General features: G+C 42.0%; 1 protein-coding gene across 1 annotated transcript in view; it reads right to left on the reverse strand.

The window, feature by feature from the left end:
- The window catches only part of Srbd1 (S1 RNA binding domain 1), a 177522-nt gene extending 155633 nt beyond the window's left edge, over positions 1-21889 (reverse strand). Inside the window, exons 1-7 of the mRNA XM_075955407.1 lie at positions 21839-21889; positions 15856-15935; positions 12684-12864; positions 11029-11403; positions 4058-4224; positions 1817-1934; positions 692-830 (exon numbers count right to left, since the gene is read on the reverse strand). Of these exons, the coding sequence (XP_075811522.1) occupies positions 692-830; positions 1817-1934; positions 4058-4224; positions 11029-11403; positions 12684-12864; positions 15856-15935 (1060 nt within the window). The 5' untranslated portion in view covers positions 21839-21889. The remainder of the gene's footprint in view (positions 1-691; positions 831-1816; positions 1935-4057; positions 4225-11028; positions 11404-12683; positions 12865-15855; positions 15936-21838) is intronic.
- Between the last annotated feature and the right edge of the window lie 758 nt (positions 21890-22647).

Here is a 22647-nt window from a genome sequence, read left to right on the forward strand (position 1 = left end):
GAAAACTGCAAATTCTAGCCCAGACTGAATAGTAAGCCTCCTAAAAGCAATAATCTTTTAGATCTTTCTCTTGTGCCCTGTCTCATTCTCTCTCACCCACAAAGGCCAGAATATATTTAGAAGCAAATTTTAGACAAAGTCCCCTTATTACTTAGAAACAGAAGCATAGGAGCAGGCTCCAATTTGCACTTTGTGCATGCCAGGCGTATTAAAATTCTTTCTGAAGAGATCTTGAATTACATGTTTGTTTGTTTTTTTTCAAAATAATCAGAAATAAAACAAAAGCTTTGAAAGATAATGAGAATCCTTATAATCTTGGGATATGGAGAGGTTTCATTTAAAAGTAAAATGTCAATTATCTTAAAAGATTAATAAATTAACAATAAAACCAAGACCTTCTACTGACAAAAGACGGCATTAAGAAGGACCAAGTAGGAAGTGGGGAAATGTGTGTTGCGAGAATACACTTGGAAATGCAGAAAGAAAATGGCAGAGGCACGACAGCTAAATGACTAGAGTGGGGAGGCCATGGGAAGCAAAAGGCTGGGCGACTTGTCTGTTAGAATCACCTGCTCTTCACCTGCTGTTACTAGACAGCCATATGGCCATTAGTGAAGACGTGTTTAATGTAAATGTGTGCATTCTAAAAGCTAAGCATCAACAGGGCTGACGGCTTGTAGGGAGCCAGTACCTTTAACACCAGGCTTGACGTAAGACAACAGGTTGAGCTGTCCCGGCTTTTCCAGCAGTAGCCACGCTGCTCCTTCTAGTCCCAGCTGTTTTGCTCTCTGCGCTTTGGTGCCTTTGCTCCCCGTTTTATATGGAGCAGACTAGGAAGAAAAAGGTAGAGAATACATAATAGCAGTCTGTTTTCAAAGCTTAAATTACAACAAGGCTGCAGGGCTAGAGGACATGCTGAGAACACCACAGACATCCTTCTCTCTGCTCTGCCCTCTCCCCTCAGAGATGAACTCATATTAACTAGCTAAGATTACGAGTGTTATGTGTCATAGATTTGTCTTTGTAATTTTCTATGTGCTTGATTAGTTCTTTGCTTGGATTTACTCATCTAAAAACCTCCTCATCTGGATGTCGAGTTGAATTACCCTTCACTCACTCACCAGGCCTTCTTTTTCCAGATTCTCTTCATAGTTGCCCAGTGGCCAACCCTGACATGCTCATGAATTCTTGCCGGCTCATAGCTTCTAATAGAAGCCAACCACAGAACCCATGAGGGCCTGGCCTCTGTGCACAGCAAGTTCCCTATGGAGAATGGTGTGGTGCTTCCACACAGCCTCTGTACTGCTTCTTGTCAACACCAGTCACCTCTAGATAACTCAGATTTGTTAGAGTACATTATATAGGTGAGGGTATGTTTTTAAAGTATGTACCTGTTCAATATAGACAATGTTCTTCCGATATTTTCCATCCGTGGTTGACTCAGCACACAGATGTGAAACCAACAAGTAACTATGGTGGCAGCTGTGCCAACTATAGGCTGCAGAACGCATGTCTTGATCTCCAGCTGTGCCATCTCCTTTGCATTCTACACTTTGACAACCTGCTCTACTTCCTTATGTGCCTAGAAATTCCTTGAGGGCAAAAACTATTTACTACCGTATGTGTAAACCCAAGTTCCTGGCACAGATGAAAAGGTATTCAGTAAATATATATTGACTAAAGGACCAAAACCCTGATGAATTAAGTAACAGTGGCCAATGGCATTAGCTCTTTATGGCATGGTCTTCCTCAGTGGTAAAAAGATCCCCCAAATCATACATATTTATGCATTACATTAAAAGATAAAGTTCCTTACCACGTGTTCTAGTTCTTCAAATGTTTTACAGTTCAACAAGGCTTTTAGCAAGCACTCAGACATCTTCCCCTCCTTCTTAATTTTCTGGATTGTACTATGAACCTTCTTTGCAACAGCCCTGAAATTAAAAACTTACATAATATATATGACCCACATGTCCGACCTCTCTTCTCAAGGCTATCTCACATTTCAGAAAAGTGCAGGGAAAGTTAAAAAAAAAAAAAAGACAAAACTGCTTTATCTTTGACACACTTGACAGACGAGAACTTCACCCCCAAATACTTTAGCCTGCAGTTCCAAGAGAGAGTAATATGTAAGTCACAATAAAGTGTCAGTATCAGGAAGTTAGCCCTGACCTATCACTACGCTCCTCCTTTTAAGGTTTCAGCAGCAGTGCTGATGAAGGCTCTGTGGAGTCTCACCAGAGCAAGTCGAGCTGTCAGATGCAGTCTCTTCGAGTTGAAGCAATGTTCCAGGCTCTCCTGGATTCTAAAGTCTCATACTTTGCAATGTTCCCTACCAGTTACTTTGTAGTGTCTGCAAGCCTTCAAGGGCTCCTGTGATGTTACCTTACAGTTAACCTGAGGCCTCCTGGCAGGAATATCACCCAAGTGAGACTTTATATTACATCTCATTGAGAGACAAAAGATCTCAGTATAGCCTTCTACTAACAGACTGTGACCTAGGAAGAGGACACTTGTGGTTTCTGATATAAGCATCCTTTTTCCCTTTGTAACCGATACGCACTTTGTGGAGGGATGGATATTTTGAGACCATCTTATTTCTCACCAAACCTCTGATGTGTTCACTGATTTATTCTTATCACTATCGACTTCTGGCTTATTTTTTATTTAGTGGTTATAATTCACCATTATGACATATTTACTGTTCAAATTATCTTGGCTTGGTCAGAAGCAACCCTTTCAAACTAACTGTTTTTGACTTGTTCCTCTTACTCTTTGAGTACTTCTTTATTCTCTAAAACAAGATATCCCAGCTCACCTTTTACTTTCCTCCTAAGCACTGAAATCCTAAGGCTGCCGCCTGGACATCTATTTTGACTATTACATGTGCTCACTGGTACTGGAGCAATATTGCTCAGGATGGGCACACTTAGCACACATAACTGGTTCCTAAGTACTATTCTCCACTGATAAAGAACTGGGACCCATGCAGAAGAGCTGATTCTGGAAATCCATACAGATGAATCAATACACAGATGGGACATGAGGATGGCAGGCCCAGCAGGTCCTATAATTTTCAATCAATTTTTTTCACTGTGAATGTGTAATCCTGCTGTATATGTCATACTCACCTGTTCTTTTTGTTTATTTGTTTGTTTTTGTTTTTTGAGACAGGGTTTCTCTGCATAGCTTTGGAGCCTGTCCTGGAACTCACTCTGTAGCCCATGCTGGCCTCAAACTTACAGAGATCCACCTGCTTCTACCTCCCGAGTGCTGGGATTGAAGATGTGTACCACCATCACCTGGCTCATTATCTGTTCTTATTTACAAAATCTGCCTAGCAGTGGTATTGGTAGTGTGAAAAAGGTGAGTACCAATATGAATACATTAACCCTAGGCTCTTGACTTCAAATTCCTGCTGCCTTGATTTCCCTACAATAATGGACCGTAACCTGTAACTATGAGCAAAATAAGCCTTCTCTCCCTCAAGTTGCTTTTGTTAGGGTATTTATCACAGCAGTAGAAGAAGAAACCAAGACAATATCTCTTCCTAAAAAAAAATCATTGGCAGCACCATAGAGTATCATTTTCCTTTATGATCACATGGCTGACTGGGAGCAGCATCATAAGATATCATAAGATATAAGCATATATCATAAGATATAGCATCTTGTCAGCCCAGGATTTAAAAAAAAAAGTAATATTCAAAGTAGAGTTTCTATTGAATGCTTATGGTTTTGAGTATCATGAAGATGCAAAATTAAGACACTCTATTATAGATTAAAGACCATCTATACTGGCAAGAACTCTCCATTTGGGGACTGTGGAATGCTAAGATTCTGCCATGATAGTCCATCATTTCAACGTACCCCATAGATTCATGTCCAACTCCATGGCCTAACTAAGAAAACAAACCTGACTACTCTGGCAAAAGAGGTCTACATTTAGATGACAACAATTAATAAAAACAAAGCACCGGGACTGCGAAAATAGTAACTAGCGTCCCCTTGTCTGCCCTCGTGTGCTCAGACATCCACCACTCCCTCGGGTTTCTTACCGTAGCTCGTCTAGGGTCTGGCGAACTTCTCTCAAGGAATCAGCATCGAGGTTATTAATGAGCTCTTTTCGATAGCGTATAATGAAGGGAATTGTATTGTCATCATTAAAGAGACGTATGATATTGGCACAAACCCAAAGTTCAATATTAGTTCTCTCAGATAAAACCTGCAAAGAAAGAAAAGGTGATTCAAAATCCTATGGCCTATAATCCCAAAACTTTGAAGGCTGAGACAGGAGGACTACCAGAAGTTTGAGGCCAGCCTGAGCCATGAAGTAAGATCCTATCTAAAATCATCATCACCCAGATGAATAAAATCAGGCCAAAACGTATGATAGAACTGTTTACAAAACTACAGACGCAGTAAATGGCTGAACCCCAGAGACCATACAGATACCTCACTTCCTAGTCATCTTGAATACTGATCCTAAATCTCAGCAGTCTAAGGGATGAATATCAAATCTCTGATGAAGACATTAAATTCATATCTGCAGGCATAGCTCTTTTCCATATTGCCACCAAACCCATGGCCAATTATTTAAGACAGTATCCCAGAAACCTAATGAGTATCTCAACCCTGCATTTGTAAAGTCATTCTCCTCTCAAAACTACTCACCCTCCACTTTTCCTCATGTGCTATCTATTCAAATAGTAATTCAAACTAGAAGAGTCATCCACCTCCAAATCTTAAGTCTGATTCATTATAAGAACAGTAAACAAAAGTTACAAAATATTTCTTTATATTCTTCATTTTCTCCCACCCCACAGCACAGTCTCATTCTAGCCCACATCAATGAAGCAGCCTTAATTGTTCTCCCTGCAGACACTCCAGTCTCATCTATTCCTATCTCCATAAGGAGCATGGTGAATACTCCTTTCAAACTGTGTACTAGATCATGTCATTGACTGGTCAAAACCATCACTGCTGTTCCAAAGCACCTAGAATACAAACTCTGCTGTTGGACAGTTAAACAGGAATCAGTAGCTTTGGAAGCTACTGAGGGCAGATCCTCCCCTCATACGGCTGTGGACCCACCTCCCATTTACCTGGTAATCACAACTTTCCCTCCTTAGGCTCTCTAGACAGAAGAATGGAATACCTCTGATCCTGGAAGATAAGATATTCTGATCTGCTCCAAAGATCAGACCATTGCATTTATTTGTTTCTTCCATGAGAAGTTAATTTCAGCTGACCCTATCAATCATCTGGCAGGGATCTACTCCCCAAACCCCACGAAAACATGGAAGGGGAGTATATAATTACTTCCTTAGTAAGAAAATGTATTTACATTTCTCAAAGCCCCTACCCTGATGTACTAACTTCCAGATCCTCATTGTTAAGCATTTTTGAGTTCTAAAAATCATTTCTGTCTTTTTCCAAAAACCTAAGCATACTTACCAAGTCAAAGCATGTTTCCTTGATATGCTGGGCTACTCACCACATCCTTTAGCCATGAGCTCCTTGCCAACTTTCATTGTTGAACATGATTGTTTTCTTAGACCCTAACTCAAAAGACATCTTAGGCCAATGATAATCAAGACAGTCCCAGGAGTTGCTGGATGTTTACACAGCATGAAGATGGGTCTATGTTTTGCTCACGTGTGTAAGGTACCTAATTGGTTTAATAAAAAGCTGAACGACCATAGCTAGACAGGAGAAACTAGGCAGGACTTCCAGACAGAGAGAGGAATTCAGAGGATGAATCTAGGCAAGAGGACTTCGCCAGCCAGACATAGAGGGGCTAGTCACAGAGAATGTGGAAAGGTCAAGAGCCACATGGCAAAACACAGACTGATAAAGACGGGTTAATTTAAGTCATAACAGCTAGTTGGGAACAAGCCTAAGCTAAGGCCAAGCTTTCATAATTGATAAGTCTCCATGTCCAAAGAAAGACTGACAAGAAAGACCTGCTGCTATATGCAGAAAAAAACTCAGTGGTAAGTGTTTGCCCAATATACATGAGACCCTGGTACAATTCTCAGCTTCACAAAAAAATAAAAATCAATCCTCTTTCCAAAAAAGCTAACTGGGAAAGAAGCCCGTCAACATCTGACCTCTCCTTGTCCAGCTCAGCTGCTGAGTCAACCTGTACCACTACACCCTGAGAGTCCAGGGCTTCTGGGGACTATAGCAGCACAGTCTCTGGTTCTCAAGGGAAAGGCATAGGGATCATCTACATCCTTGCTGAAAATGAAAAGTATTAGGTCCCACCTAAAATACACTGAATCAGAAACTCTAGGGTAAGCCCTGACCATCCCGAGTCTTAGAAAAACGAGGCCAACAACAAGAACAAAGCAGAGGGCAACTTTGTAGAACATGGAACAGCACAGCAGGGAACTCTAGTCTTTACTTAGAAAATTCTCACATTAGTTTCTGACCTATGGATGTGCTTGCTTGCTTACTTAGGTAAAGTGAATATGCATTTATTAAGGAAAATCAGAAAGAATTGCAGAAAGGGAAGGGCCAGGGAGGACTACCCTAACTACTCTAATACTGACTTTTACTTTGGGACTGCTGCTTTCTGCTGACACATCCATAAGGCTTACTATGTTCTAACTGCTTACATTCAGCATTAACTCACTTAAAATATGAGATAGACTGATATTAGTCTCATTTTATACACACAAAAACTTGAGTCCAAGAAGTAAATTGTCCCAAGTCCCACTAGCCATATTTCTCTTCAAAAATTCAATTTGTATACAAAGCAAAGGATTTATCAGGCAAAGGTACAAAGGACTTAAACTGTTTCTGCTCTTCTGAGCAGTGGAGAGGTAAGACAGAGTGCCTGTACACTGCCCTCGAACTGTTGGAAACATCCAGAAAGATGCCTTTTCCCCAGTGTCCCAAGAACGCTACCAGGGAAAAGCCCATCTCCTCTGTTAAAGAGAGGACGTCTGGGCATCAGTAAATCCACCACAGCTTTCATCATCCTGCAACCTCTGCACTTTAAAAGAGTTAACATCAAGCCGGGCGGTGGTGGAGCACATCTTTTATCCCAGCACTCGGGAGGCAGAGGCAGGCGGATCTCTATGAGTTAGAGACCAGCCTGGTCTACAAGAGCTAGTTCCAGGACAGTCACCAAAGCTACAGAGAAACAATGTCTCGAAAAGACAAAAAGAGTTAACATCACATTCAATGGCTCACTAATAAGTAAAAATGAGAAAATTTTCTTTTCAGAATCATTCCCAAGCCAGCAACTTGAACAGCTCCCTTCTGAAAAGCTGCTGATTCCAACTGCTCTCCACCTGACCTGAGTTGATTATGTCACTATGTCACAACTGCTTATGTAAAGATGGGAGTGGGAACAGCTAATATACACTGCCAGAAATCAGAAAAGAGGTTACAGGAGAGGAGGGGTGATTGAAGAAGGGTATGAGGGAGATTCTGTTGTTTACAACCTGGAAGTAGCTTGGCTATACTTTTGAACATGCTGGGCAACCTCATATATATATGGAATACATCAAAGCTTGTTGATACTAAAGTCTATAACAAATACTACCAACTTGATTATAACAACAACAAAAAAAAAAACCACTATTTTAACCTCTCCCAGAGAAAACGGGCTACGTCTATCAAGAACTACTGTACCTACTATTAACGCAGAATGGCAGTGAGGTCTCCAGCTCGGAGACACTGGCTCCCTTTCATGCCACTTCCTTTCCTATTTTGTCTTCATCTTCACATACATCATCTGTTATCAGCCCTTGAAACCAAGGGAAAAGAACTTACAAAAAGGGTTTGTTTGCTTTTCTCCTAATAGATGCACCGAGCACTGCACCTACCTAGGCTCATCCTCAAAATAAAGAAATTGTATCACGGCAGTCATAACTTTGGCACAATTTAATTCTTCCAACAACTGACTATGCTGGTCACCTTTTCAGTTCTCATTAATGTACAAGTGTGGAACATAAGGGGATTTAACAAAAGCAAATTTCCCATGGCAGCCATATATTCACAGATGCTTTGCTCAAGAGGCCAGTCCTCAGTCCCTGGCAAGGAAACAGACACAAACTGTGTTCGACGACTCAAGTCTAAACACTAATCAAGCATATGCTATGGGCTTACCCTCCTCACACAACTTGGTAGGATCCCTGAAAAGGCAGTGAAGTTTCCAGAGGTAAGACACATAACCTCAACAGAACAGAAGACGAAGGCATGATGGTGAGCAGAGCCTGCCAAAGTGTTCAGCTAGTTTACAGAAACCTCTCCCTCTGGACAAGGTGCTATTCAGTGTTTGCCCCCGAAACCTGGATATATATTTTGTGGAAGAAGGTGTGTACATTAAAGACATTTCTTTCAGTCTGATCTTTATGTAAATATTCAAGACAGTGTCCCCAAATACACACACAGTAAACTCCCTTCTCACTTCCATGTTCCCAGCCCCTGCACTATTCAGCTACATTTGAAGGAGCAATACAATTTTAAGGCAAAACTATTTTCCCACAAAGTTTTTTTTTAATATTTATTTATTTATTACGTATACAATATTCAGTCTGTGTGTATGCCTGAAGGCTAGAAGAGAGCACCAGACCTCATTACAGATGGTTATCAGCCACTATGTGGTTGCTAGGAATTGAACTCAGGACCTTTGGAAGAGCAGGCAGTGCTCTTAACCACTGAGCCATCTCTCCAGCCCTCCCACAAAGTTTTTTATTTTTGTTTTGTTTTTGTTTTTTGGTATGGAAAGCTGAGATTCACAACGCATAGAAAAGGAAGTCCGCCGGGCGGTGGCGGCGCACGCCTTTAATCCCAGCACTCGGGAGGGAGAGGCAGGCGGATCTCTGTGAGAAATTTGGGACCAGGGCTACCTAGTAGAGTTCCAGGCCAACCTGGGCTACAGAATGAAACCCTACCTCAAAGAAACAAAAATATTTAAAATAAAAAGAACTCAAAAGTCCACATTAACAGATTTCAGAACAACTTCTCTCAAAATCTGGAATCAACTTTAGTGATAGGTATACCAGAGGAAAGATACAACCTATAAACTCCTATGCTAAGTTAGCTGCCAGTAATTGTAGCTTTTAGATGGGTTCTCTTTAGCTTGTATTATACAAACAAGAATTCCTCTGTCCATTCTCCTGACTATAACTGATTTTTTTAGATTACCCATTTATTTTTTTCTAATGCACTATAATAAATGTATATACTAGCATGCACGGTATGGAGCCTAGCTCACGAAGTCAACTATAAATAAATGGCAAACATTATTACCTACCAGCAATTTCAGACCTGTAAGCATACACCTGAGATTACAACAGGACGCATGCATGCGTGCATGCATAAACCTTCCCAAGAGTCCAGTCATCACCGAGGTTCATAACTTTACATTCTTTACACCTGTCTCTTGTCATACCACCTAAAGGCAATTGATCTCACCTAAAGCTCAACTCCGAAGGACATCCTTTTAGGCAGCCTATTCAGATCATCCTCACAGAACCCCATCCCCACTCCCAGCACTCTAAATAAATAAATGTAAAATTATAACAAAAGGTTAAGTTTCTATCCCTTGTAATCTGGAGTAAAATAGCTAGGGTGGGGCAATATTCCTTTCTTCTCCCATGATAAAGATGGGGGAGGCAGGACAGAAAGCAGAGTGTCCTATAGAAGGCAGCTCTTCACCATGAATGACCGACTATGTCTGAAAGGCCAGGAACTTCACAGACTTTGAAACCCTCCTTTCCTCCTCTTGCACGCTGTCAGCTACTGGAGGTGGATCTACCCTGGCAAAAGAAATAAGCTTAGCGGTGTTCAGAAAGGGTAAGGCAAGAAAAGTGGGGCACATCCATTGCCCCTGAAGTTCTGGACCAAGAATGGAGTTTAAAGAAAGTCTTCAGAGTGAATTCCGTGCAGGTGGTCTATGACCGGCTCTGTGAAAGCACTGCCTTGCAGATCTGGACGAACAATGCAGAGGGAGACGGAGAAAGCTACTTACACTGTTCTCAATGACTCTGCAAGGTGCATTTCAGTAAAAAGACAGAGAAAGCTATAGGGCAACACTCCAGATTCCTTAGTGTGCCAGAGGAAAAACACAATGACTAACAACTACCGGTGACACTCTATAGGTGACAGAAAAAGCAACATGGCCCAGAAAACGTCTCTCTGAAGAACACAGCCCGTCTTAGAACTGCAAAAAGCCGTGGGCTCTACAGCAGCAGTTTATAGCAGAGTCCATTCAGAATGCTGTTAGGACATGAAGAGAGGAAGAGCACCCTCCTCTACCTGCTATGGCCCCAGAATGTGACGGAACACACGAGGTTAAGGCCCAGCTCACTGCTCATGAGACCCTTCTAGTCTTCTCTATCAACCCAAGGCAGCTAAAAAGGAGCAGGGGAGGGGGCAGAGAGTAAAGGAAAGGAAACCTGGGAGAAATCCTCAAGTCAGAATTCTTAAAGAATTTCTCTTTGAAATATTGCTGGGTCTTGTTCCTATATACTGGATGCATGAACAGCCAATAACCTAATCATGTGTACAGTACAATCCAAACACAAAACAAAACTTTAGCAATGTGCCTCTGAGGCCTCCATTTGTTGATGTAAAATACCTAGACCATGCCGGGCGATGGTGGCGCACGCCTTTAATCCCAGCACTCGGGAGGCAGAGGCAGGCGGATCTCTGTGAGTTCGAGACCAGCCTGGTCTACAGAGCTAGTTCCAGGACAGGCTCCAAAGTCACAGAGAAACCCTGTCTCGAAAAGAAAAAAAAAAAAAAAATACCTAGACCATGATGTGCAAGTATGTACCAGGGCAACGACTTTCTTGACTGAAGTCACGGTTCTTAGCAAAAGAGCTGCAGCCGATACGCCAGATTACAAAACAGTATAGCCAAGAATAGAAATAGTGGTCAAAGCTTGACTCCAGAAATCTCTGGCAAACTGAAAAAGCGGATTCAAAACTGCCAGCATGTCCCTTAGTGAGCTGAGTCTGTGTGCCATCCAGGACTCAACACACAAGTGACGCAAGGCTGCACTTACCTGCACTATGTCCCAGTTCATCTCCACCTCCTCTTTAATGCTGCTGGCACCGTCGGGAAACTTGACAGGCCTCCCCTGAGGACAGGCCTCAGTCTTCATCCTCTTCAAAGGGGACTGACCAAAAGTGAAGTCGTCTTCACTTTCTTCCTTCTTGCAGACATCTTCCCAAGTGGTGCTTGTTGATGGTATCTCCATATTGCTATTTCCACCTTCTAAGGGGCTGGCTTGGCTGGCTTCTTCATCAACTTTCAACTTTTTTTTGGCCCTCTGTACTGAGTTTTTTTGTTTTTTTGCTGCAGTTTTCAGAGTCTTTGTCGTATGTAATTTGTGATTTTTCTCTTCCAAACTGGCATCAACAATAGCTACAGGGCTATTCTATGAAATCACAAAAAGAACACATGAGAATTATAAGATTAGAAAACAACTACCCTGGAATATTTTCAGAAGTGAAAGGGAACAAAGTATCAATACACATAATAACAACTTAAATGAATCTCAAGGGAACTACGTGGAGTTGTGAAAAACCCCATCCCAAAGTTGCATACAATATGAGAACATTTATAGAAATATCCTATGCAGAGCCGCGCTCACCAGGAGCAGAAATAGGTGGATGAGAAAGGGTGATGTGAAGCCTGGGGTGGAAACACGCGCCTTTAATCCCAACACAGGAGGACCTGAGTTCAAGGCCGGCCTGGACTATAGAACAAGGTCCAGGACAGCCAGGGCTACACAGAGAACCCTGTCTCAGGGAGGAAAAAAAAGAAAAGAAAGGGCAACATCAGGGATCTGTTCAATGGTTACACAAACCTACACATGTAATAAACTGTATGGTGCTAAATACAAATACCCACACAAAAATAAACACATGGAAAACCAGAGAATTCTAAATAAAGAGGTTTTTACCAATTATATTTTACAATGCTAAAATAAGACACTAAAATTTTACCATTGGGGAAAACTAGATAAAAGGTATAGGGAATCCCTCCCTGTTGTTTCTTATATTACAAATAAAGTTTAATTTCACGAAGTGAGTAAATGATAGGTTTATATGTACCCTACTTCAGCCTCCAAGAAGGAAAGTGCTGCCCATAAGAGTTTCAAATGCTTTTGATGATTTTTTCTAAGTGTTAACTATTAAACCAGCACTCCATACATACACAACACTCTTGCAAGCATAGTTGATATAAAAGTACCCCTACGAGGTACATCAGCTTTTGAACTGCTGACTTAGAAACCCAGTTGCATCACTTAAATTCTGTGTTCTAGGAGTATGTAACTAAATATCTCTTGCCACACATTTATCTATAAAATCAGGATGGTAACTGCAGCCATTCCCAATGGTTGTAAGGACAACGAGATCTTCGGAAGAAAATGTCGAGGATGCTGCGTGGCTGGTAATACACACAGATATTTGCTGACGTCACCATCCAAACCAGCACTTCCACACCTAGCACACATCCTGGGAGAGGAGAGTGGAAGTAGCTGAAGAAACGGTTGTTGGAATGGTAAGTGTTCCTGAGACTGTGACAGGGATACCATGGCCCTGAAGAGTGTGTCATTTACATGTTCTGCCCTGCACTGTGTAAGGAGGAAGAACAGCTCCTCCCCATCTGGAAAATACAGTGGCCTTCCCCACATCTAGCAACACCACCTACCAACTCCTCCTTAACAGCCAGGTCTTTTGATACAGCATCCATCTGTGGGGTGTTCTTCTTCACCCGCCGTCCCTGCTTTTGTTTGGACTCCTTGGAAGCAGGCTGCTTACGGTTTCTGGGGACTTTCTTCTGAGGTTCCCAAATACTATCTTCCTGGTCATCTTCTTCAGAGCCTGATGACCTAGAAGTAAATTGACAGAACTTCCAGGAAAAATGAAACCAACCAAATGACAAAGGTCAAGAGAGGCATATGTTTCTTACATGATAATTGGAAGTGTGTGATAGAAAATGGATTGATACAGGCATAGGCTGTGCACAATTATTGCTAAGGAGTGAACAGTGATCAGAGACCCATGTAGACATGCCCTCTCCCCACCACATACCATCACAAGTCTCTCCCCCACCTGATGAGCACACACACACCATCATGACACAGAAAATCAACCATTACCTTAAGGCACTTACTGGGTCATGTCACACAATTGTCAATGTGAGCCTTTCAATCTTAACAGTAAAAAGCACTTAGGTTCCTAAATGCCAGTCAAATCCATTTAAAACATACTAAGTTATTCAAACCAATGAAAGGACTAAGAAATAGCTTCTAAAATACCTGAAACTGCATAAAAGCCATCACCAAGACACTTCAACTCCCTATTTTATTGACTCTTTTTCCCTTCACAGAATAGATCTGTTCCCTGAAGAGACTGGGTCAGGTGCAGCCACACCACTTTTCTAACAAGAAGCAAACACATCAGGAGCAGAGGAAGCACAGCCCTCCACCCATCTGCTTCACTCATTCCTCCCCTAAACAGGTAAAGATAAGTGGGAAAAATGGCCTGAGAGTAATCAATGAGGCTGAGCTCCTGAAGGGTTCTCAGTTCTGCCTAGAAGCAAGAACCTCACTAAATGAATCCTCAGCTAAGTTATGTTCCAAGAAAACATAATGATGGCAGGCCAAACCCCTGACATCATCAGAGTTCTTTTCAGAGGTCAGTAAGTAGCCTGAGACTAAACAAAACAAAAAACACTAAAAAAGTAGAGTCAAAAGTAACCATCATTTGAAAACCTGTGTTCTGCCAGATAGTCCTCTGAGTACTCGGGAGTGAGAGGCAGGAGGGTCACAGGTTCTGACCGTGTCTACCCATGCCCTACTCTCCTTCACACACATACACACAGGGGCAATGGGAAAGAAAGAGAGGAAAAGGCAAGGGGAAGACAAAGGAGAGCCTCCTCCTACTATAAACCAAACAGAACATCTTCTACCCTCCTCCTGCCTAATAGCCTATCACACAGAACGCTAACTAACCCTACTTCACAAGGGTAGGTTGCTAAAAGTCTAGGGAAGAAAACACAAACGTCCAAAATCGCTGGTTACAAAGGAAGTGGCTCAAGGCAGCTAGTCGATGCTCATGCCCATGCCATGTGAGTTGTCGGCCGGCCCCGGCCCTCATCCTGTACAGCACACCTTTCATATGCCTCTCCTTAGACCTCTTGACCCTCCTTCTCCCCTCAACCTCATCCTGTACAGCACACCTTTCATATGCCTCTCCTTAGACCTCTTGACCCTCCTTCTCCCCTCAACCTCAGAATGCTCAACTCTCCAGAGTCTATCCTCAGTCCTCTCTCTCAGTTTATGTCTTATCCTAGGAGTCAATAAAGGAATCTCAATTTTACATCTCCAAACTGACATTTCCCTTTGCAGATCCACATTTAGCTAGATGTCAAGCAATCACCACCAACTTGCCAAGCCAAAATAAAACTCTTGGATTTAACACTCTTACCTACTCCTCTAGTCTTCTCAAGAAGCCCATAAACACCAACACGTCCTTTTCAGTCTACCTTCAGAAATGTGCCCCAAATCAGACTCCATTCTCCCCTCTATACCTGTTTCCTTGCTTCACCCTCATACTTCCATTCTTGTCTGTGAAACCAAGAAACCATGATGATATTTTATAGACATAAGCCAGACCAGGTCAGATCGCTGCCCACAGTCCTCCACTGGCTTCTAATAAAGTCCTAGCATCTCCTAAGAGACTCTTGGAGCCTAGCAATCCCAGTCTCGTTGCCTAGCACTCTCTGACACGATGGTTCTAAGCTGGCCCGCACTGTTCTTGCTGTTCCCTACACATCAACTCATAGCTGTCTCAAGGTCTTTGTATTTGGGGTCTTCTCTATTTGTAACAGAATCTAAATCTTTGCCCCGAGGTGAACTCCTGTGTTTGTAAGCTTCGCGGCACTATACTGACATAACTTAATAAATGGCTGATTTATCTCAGTCTTGGAGGTTTTATTCCAAAATCAGGTGGCCCAATTGCTTGGGCCTCTGATGAAGACAGCAATTAGCAAAAGCAGGAACATGTGCTGAAACACATGCACATCTTGAGATAAGAACAAAAAGAAGACAGGCCAGATGTTACAATTCTCTTGGAGGGCTTGCCTCCAGTGGCCTAAGAGCCTCAGACTAGCCTCCACCTCTTACAGGTCTAACCACTTCCAAATACCACTACCCTGGTAGTGACCTTTGTGGGACATTTATCCAAATCACAGCACCTAGTAAATTAAATATGGATCTCTAGGCATATCCTCCAAAAAACACCATTACTGCTCTATCCAAAAATGCCTCTCTAATACAAACACACAGCATGCTCCCTAACACCGACCTGCTTTAATTTTACCTTATAATCCTATTGTGACCTAACATTAATCACTTATTTCTTTACAAATGTCAAAAGCATATGTTATATGGTACTCTATAGCAAAGACTCTTAAACTGAAGGTGATTTGGAGCCCCTGGGACATTTGGCATTATCTAAAGACATTTTTGATTATCACATGTACTTGGTAGAGGTCACAGATACCACTAAGCATACTACAAAGCATCAGATAGCACCCCCAACAAAAGGTAACCCCATACACAGTGGCAATGCTGCATAAATTACATGTGCTATTTTAAAGCAATGTAAACAACAGCAAGTCCTCCTTCAGCCTGGTTCCAGGGTAAATATTATATAATGTGTTCAGTTAGCTATTTTCTCTCCTGGATCACAGCATGAATTCAACAAAGAGCTATTGTATGGATAAAGGACAAATAACTGAAGTTTCTAAGTGACAGAATATATTACTCCTTAAAATAGTCACCATTCCCGCAACAACATCTCACTAATGTGCTTACAATTCAGAGAAGAAAGACAATTCATTTTTGGGTTCCACATTCTGGGCCTGTATTTTTGCTCTTCTTGGCAATGAAGACATCTAGAAGAAACAGAACATGAAGTCAGCATGACATGAAGTTTTTTTTTCTTTTGTTTTTTGTTGTTTGTTTGTTTGTTTTTTTATTTTTCGATACAGGGTTTCTCCATAGCCTTTGGTTCCTGTCCTGGAACTAGCTCTTGTAGACCAGGCTGGCCTCGAACTCACAGAGATCCGCCTGTCTCTGCCTCCTGCGTGCTGGGATTAAAGGCGTGCACCACCACCGCCCGGCTGACATGAAGATTTTTATCACTTTGTTTGGCTATAAAATGAATCTCCATTCAAAACTAACACTCCAAAAGCTTTGCTGTTAGAAATGACATAAAGGAGAGAAAAACATCACATTTGTTCACAAGCCCAAACACTGGCTTCCCACAGGATGTAGCCTGCTGATCAGAAGAATACCCAGCAGTCTTTCAACGGTCTCAAATAACTTATGAGTATGGGGCCATCTTTTAGCGAAAGACAAGATCTTACAGGGTAATAAGTTTATTTTAGAATTAAATGTTTGAGTATTCTGCAAGTATCATTTTATGGTGACACTACCAGTCCACAAATTATAAAATCATCTATTAAAGTATCAAATATAAGAAATATTTCTTCTCTTCTGTGTCTTCTGGTAACAGTACAGTAGAGGTGTCTTCATAAGGTAGGAGTCGAACAAAGGATGCTAATTAACTGAGTAAGCAGCAAGGCTATTCCTAAAACAAAGCTCATATCCTCTTGTACTATAAATGATTAACCTATGCTACCAAAAATATTTACCACAGTCAACAGTTCAGCGCTAAAAAAAAATTAAGACAAATGACAAGAGACATCACATAATATAATAAGTAAAAAATTTACTTAAACTGATAACATTTATTACTCCCCAAAATATGTTTGTCAAACTATAAAAACTACATTAGCCTGCATATTTAGAATCTGTGAGGCAAGTCCCTCGACCAGTGGGCTACTGTAAGCTTCTGCTTCTAAGAGCACTTATCAGAGGAAGTAATACCTCCGACAAGTACCAAAGGGATTGACACCAAGAGGAACACCCAGGAAAAGCAGAACCATGAGGCAGACCGTGTCAGGAAGGAAACAGAAGGACAGAGGGAACTCTCTCCTCTCTTCCTTCAATGTCTGTTAGGCATCTCTCTGGTTATGGGGGTCATCCTACCTCAAATAAGCAGTTCTAGCTATTATCACAAGGGAACATGAAAATAGGATTTCTTATGAACAATTTACCACAATAAAAACAAAACTGTAAAAAAGAAGACTGAACAGGAATGTGGCACACCTTTAATCCCACTGCAAAGAAGGCAGAAGCAGGAGGATCACTAAGAGTTCTAGGCTAGCATGGTCTACATAAAGAGCTTCAGGCCAGCCAGGGCTACAATCTAAGATCCTATCAAGCAATCAATAAATAAGAGGAAGTTGATGTTTGACAAGGGTGCTGATTCAAAATATTCAAAATGTTCAGGGAAGAACATGAATTCACTTTGCAAGACAACTAGCTAATCCTCTGAAGAAAAGCAAGTATTTAACTTCCACACCCTCCTCAGTAGCAAGACCACGCCCTAAGATGGTGAACTATTTAAATCACACAAAACAAAGCTTTAAAAGTTCTACAAAAAGCAAAAAGTAACTCTTCAGAACGTTGACTAAGATGAGAAAATGCAGATGTCACTAAGCACGTCTTAAAACTCAAAGCCAAAAAGATTAACAGATTTTACTATATAAAAATTAAAATCCCAAGCCAGTAATTGGGGCATTTTAGAATTTAGCCTTTAGTCTCCCCATTAAAAAATTTTTCTTTTAACTTTTTAAAAAGGAAGGAAGGGAGGGAGGGAGGAAGGGAGGGAGGAAAGAAGGAAGGAAGGAAGGAAGGAAGGAAGGAAGGAAGGAAGGAAGGAAGGAAGGAAGGAAGGAAGGAAGGACGGACCGAAGGAAGGACCGAAGGAAGGAGCAAAGAAAGAAAGGAAAGACAAATAGCCAACAGAAATGACTGCTGAAATCATTAGGAACAAGAGTTAGGGATCTGGGGCTGGGTATCTTTGTCTGACAAAGAGTCTTGGGTGCCCTAGCCCATGTTACATGTGCAACTGATCCACAAAAAAAAAAAAAAAAAAAAAAAGTCTAGAAGTTTATTTTCCAGAACAGAGTCAAAAGACTAGAAGACAATGAATGCAACTGTATACATACATGCCATTCAAATTGAACGCTAAAACCCCCAGAAGTCACCAGTGAGAGGTGGGGGTGGGAGAGGCTTAAAGTTGTTCTCAGCCATACAATGAGTTCAAAGTGAACCTGGGATACAAGAGACCCTATCTCAAAAAAACAAGCAAAAAGCCACCAGTTAGATCCTTGTCCTCCATGAAAGACAATGAAAGAGGCCTCCCTGGAGAATCTGAATCCTGCATAAAAATTAACACGTGTTGGGAAGAAGAGGCAAGAAGACCAGAGGTCAAGATCAGCCTGTGCTACCAGAGATTCTGCCTCAAAAAGAAAACAATGGGAAAGCCATCTAATCTTATATAAGCCAAGCCCATCTGCTTAGGGATGGAACTGCCCACAATGGTCTGGCTCTTTTCCGCAGACATACTCATACTGCAATTAGATGGAGGCAATGACTCAACTGAGGTTCCTTCGTCTGTCAAACTGGCAACCAAGATTAACCATCACAGTTAGTATTTAGATTAACCATGGGTCTTTAAAGTTTTCCCTAAACACAAACTTTGAACTACCTCTTTATTAAGTATTCTAGAGTTAATGGAACATGGAAAATTAGGTAAAACACAATTATCTATTTATAAACAGAGTATATATAGATATATAGTCTGTGTAGGCAAAAATTAGAAATTATTATTTGTATATCAAGTATTCTCTCAGGGATTTGTATACTTGTGTACTCCACTTGGGATAACCAAAACCTTGATGACTGACATGTTTGGAGATAACAGGGATATATTCTCAGAAATACATCACTAGGCAATTGTCATCTGGGCATTACAGTGTACTCAACTAAGACAGCTCTATAGGTGAGACGGTCTTAGAGAAGCACTTTCGGTAGTTGTACATGTTCTGTTGGCATCCATCCCAAACATCGATAAAAGTACAGGACTGTACCTTGAGCACCTACTTATTAAAATCCTACTCCCTCTGTCCCAAAATTTAAGATTTAGATTTACATAGGGTAGGGGAGACAGACAAGAGGATTGATCATAGGAGCTTGCTGGACAATCAATCCAGCCACATCAGTGAGCTCCAGCTTCAGGGAGAGACCTTGCCTCAAACAGAAAGGTGATTAATGACGACATCCTCTTGACCTCGGCTGCCTGAAGCACCCGCACCCGCACGTGCAGGCGCGCACACAGGCGTATACACAGAAAGTGATTCAGATTGACACAATAAATTGCCCCTGAAACTATTTAGAGGTCTCCTAGTTTCCCAAATGTGACACATTCATAAAGGGACTCTTGATAATTGTGTTCCTCTTCTAGAAAACTGTTTCTCTCCCTCTTTCCACTCTCAGCATCTATCCACTTGTTAAGCGAAAATTTGAGACTTCCCTAAAGAAGCTAACACAAAATCCCCTGCTCATGATTAGATGTTCAAATCTGCTAAATTCTGACATAAGTATACACATTTTTCACAATCAAGATAGTGAGGATGCCCATCGCTCACCAAGGAGCCACGTGTAAAGCCAGTACTGGCAATCTTTTTTCCCCCTTCATCACCAATATTCAGACTATTAGTAAATGAATTCTTCCTCCAAAATTTATCACATTTCATCAGCACTGCCAGTGAGGCCCTAGTCTCTACTGCTATAGCAGGGGATGAGACTGGGTAATTAACAATAACAACATTCCTCCACAATCCCACGGCCTAGAAATAGGCCTGCTTTCCACACTATTCCAGAACGAAAGGCATTACCGTGCTAAAGAAAAGGAACTGTAGGCTGAGCTTTTCCTGTCTCTGCCTTTCAGTGTTGTGCGGGGCGGGGGGGGGGGGGGGGGGCCTACTCTTATGGCCTCATCTAATCCAAAACACCTTGCAAAGGTCTGACCTCCCAATCTATGAATTTGAGGATTACATGGGACACAAACCACAGTCGTCTTTAGCTCTTACTAGACTGCTGCAGCACGCTCTCAGCTGCCCTCCAGTTCTTCCACTCTTGCCCCCTACCATCCATTCTCCCTGAGATCACTCCTAAAATGCTCTGAAAACATTCGGGGACTTTCCATCTGGTGCTTCAAGAATCAAAACCAAGACGCTTTTCGGGACTGACGCATTCTATCCCTAACCCCACTCACCCATTCATCTATCTGCTTGCTTCTAGTCCCCTTCTTTCAGTCCCTGTTCCAAGCATGAGTCTTCCCCACATCAGGTCCACTCTACCTGAAGAGCCCTAATCCTATTCCTATCAAACATCTGGTTACTTCTCATCCCTTAGCTCTCAGCATCCGCTTACCTAAAATGGCATTTTATATCATCTTCCCCCTTCCATCCTGTATACAGTAGTATATAAAATAGGCTAAAAATATAATATTGTTTTCTGTCTGATACCCTCAATTCAATAAATTCGGGGTTGACGAAAACCCTTGCTTTACTTCAGTACCTGAGAGCCCAGAATTTAATAACTGATCTAAAAGTATTTATTTATTGAATAAACTTAAGTACAAATAGGGTCTCCATAGAAAAAAAATAAAAGAATTTTCTATCACTCTTACTTCACTGCTGTTTGGAAAAGATTATGACACATAAGAAGGCTCCCATTCTTTAGTGATTGGAAACATTCCCTCTTCTGAATTATTTCATTCATATTCACTATCTCTGCAGGGATAAGCAGTTCTAAATTACAGGCTCCACCGGGCTGGAGAGATGGCTTAGTGGTTAAGAGCATTGCCTGCTCTTCCAAAGGTCCTGAGTTCAACTCCCGACAACCACATGGTGGCTCACAACCATCTGGAATGAGGTCTGGTGCCCTCTTCTGGCCTACATACATACGGACAGAATATTGTATACATAATAAATAAATAAATAAATAAATAAATAAATAAATAAATAAATAAATAAATAAAATAAATTACAGGCTCCTGTGATATCACTGAGGAGATACTAGAAACTGGGGAAAGTGAAAATAGGGAGAAAAGGCAATTCACACACACACACAAAATATTTTAAAGGGGGAAACAGCATTTAAAGCTGTATGTAGAAGAAAAGAGAGAGAACTCAAGAGGCATCTAAATGTTACCCTGGGGAACCAGCAAAAGTGCTTCAAATGTTAGCAGAGATTCTCTAGGAAAAAAATAAATAAGAGCCGAAAACCAAAAACTTAGCAGGAGAGTTGCGGCTAGCCTTGGCGATGAGAAAGCCCTGCTGCATTCTTTTATGAATGAGAACCTTAAGACTGAAATGGTTTAAAGGTGTAAGGCAAAGGTCCTAGAACTCAGAGACACAAGTACCAATGCTATCCTCGTTTCTCATTGCACGGACATTAAAAAAGCTGCCCTGTGGGAAGAGAGGAAAGTTGCCTAGAGTTCTCATTCATCCTCAACTGTTGGAGCGCCTCCTATATGCCCAGGGTACTTCCGAAGATGCGAGTGATTCGGAGCACTGCGATCTGACGGTGTTTCTTCCCTCACCTCCGACTCTATGGGGGGAAAACAAAATAACAAAGTTCGCCCTGGCTTTCTCACGCCTGCCAAGCGCTGCCACTGGTGCAATGAAAGGACGTGCCAGGTTACAGGTGTAGATTGTGAAGCGGACCGCTGATACTAAAACGTAACGAAAATTCGTCTCGAAACTTGCTCTCTCCCAAACAAGCACTCATAACGGTAAGTGGCCCCCAAAGTACCGCCGCCCAGACGCAGAATTGGGTCAGACCGAAGCACTGCCGCCAAGGCGGACATAAAGCTCACCTTCCGGCCTGGCGTGCCTGTAGACTGGAGTTCTGTTGCAGAATCTTCCGGTTCCCGCCGGAAGTTTTTCAAATACAGGAAGTCCCGCCTTACTTTCCCCAGAGCGGATTACCGGGGCGGGACGGGAGCGCTGCTTGAGTCTGCGGGGAGTTTGGGTACGCCCTTACTCAAGGGAAGGGTAAAGATTTTGGCAAATGGTGTGTCCGCTTCTGTGTTTTCCTTTTTCTGTCATCTCTTGGACGACTTTACGTTCTTCTTTCTCCCATCCTTCCCTTGACTGGAGCTCGCCACGTTGTCCCTGCTGGCCTCGAACACGCCTCAGTCGTCTTGTCGCAGCTAGAAAGTGTGGCTAATTTTTTTTTTTTTCGAAATCAGCAAGGACTCGTTGCATCATTCATTCGTAGTGGGAGATGAAAAGGAGTTCGGCTCTATTGTCACATTAAAACCTTAAGTGACGTCCACAAGGATGTTTATAGTATATTTCATTATTTTCTAAACTCTGATATAATGGGTTTTGCAACCCGCTAGGAAAATGTCTGAAACTTTCCGCCTTTGGTAAGTCTGCATTCATTCACCCCACGCGGAACCTTACGTAACGAGAGCTGGAGAGTCAGCTGTGTCTTATTCCGGTCTTGGGCCATTCGGTATACTGCCAAGCACACCCATTGGGAAGCCGAGCCCTCTTATAAACTCTCTGGACAATTTGTACAAATTGCTTCTTGCCTTTGGACCTGTTTCCCCAGCCCCCATCTCTATTAAGCTAACCCAGCACACTGGAAATAATAGTCACTGGATCGTTACCTTGAGGC

Source organism: Microtus pennsylvanicus, chromosome 21 (genome assembly GCF_037038515.1).
Source record: "Microtus pennsylvanicus isolate mMicPen1 chromosome 21, mMicPen1.hap1, whole genome shotgun sequence".
NCBI lineage: Eukaryota > Metazoa > Chordata > Mammalia > Rodentia > Cricetidae > Microtus > Microtus pennsylvanicus.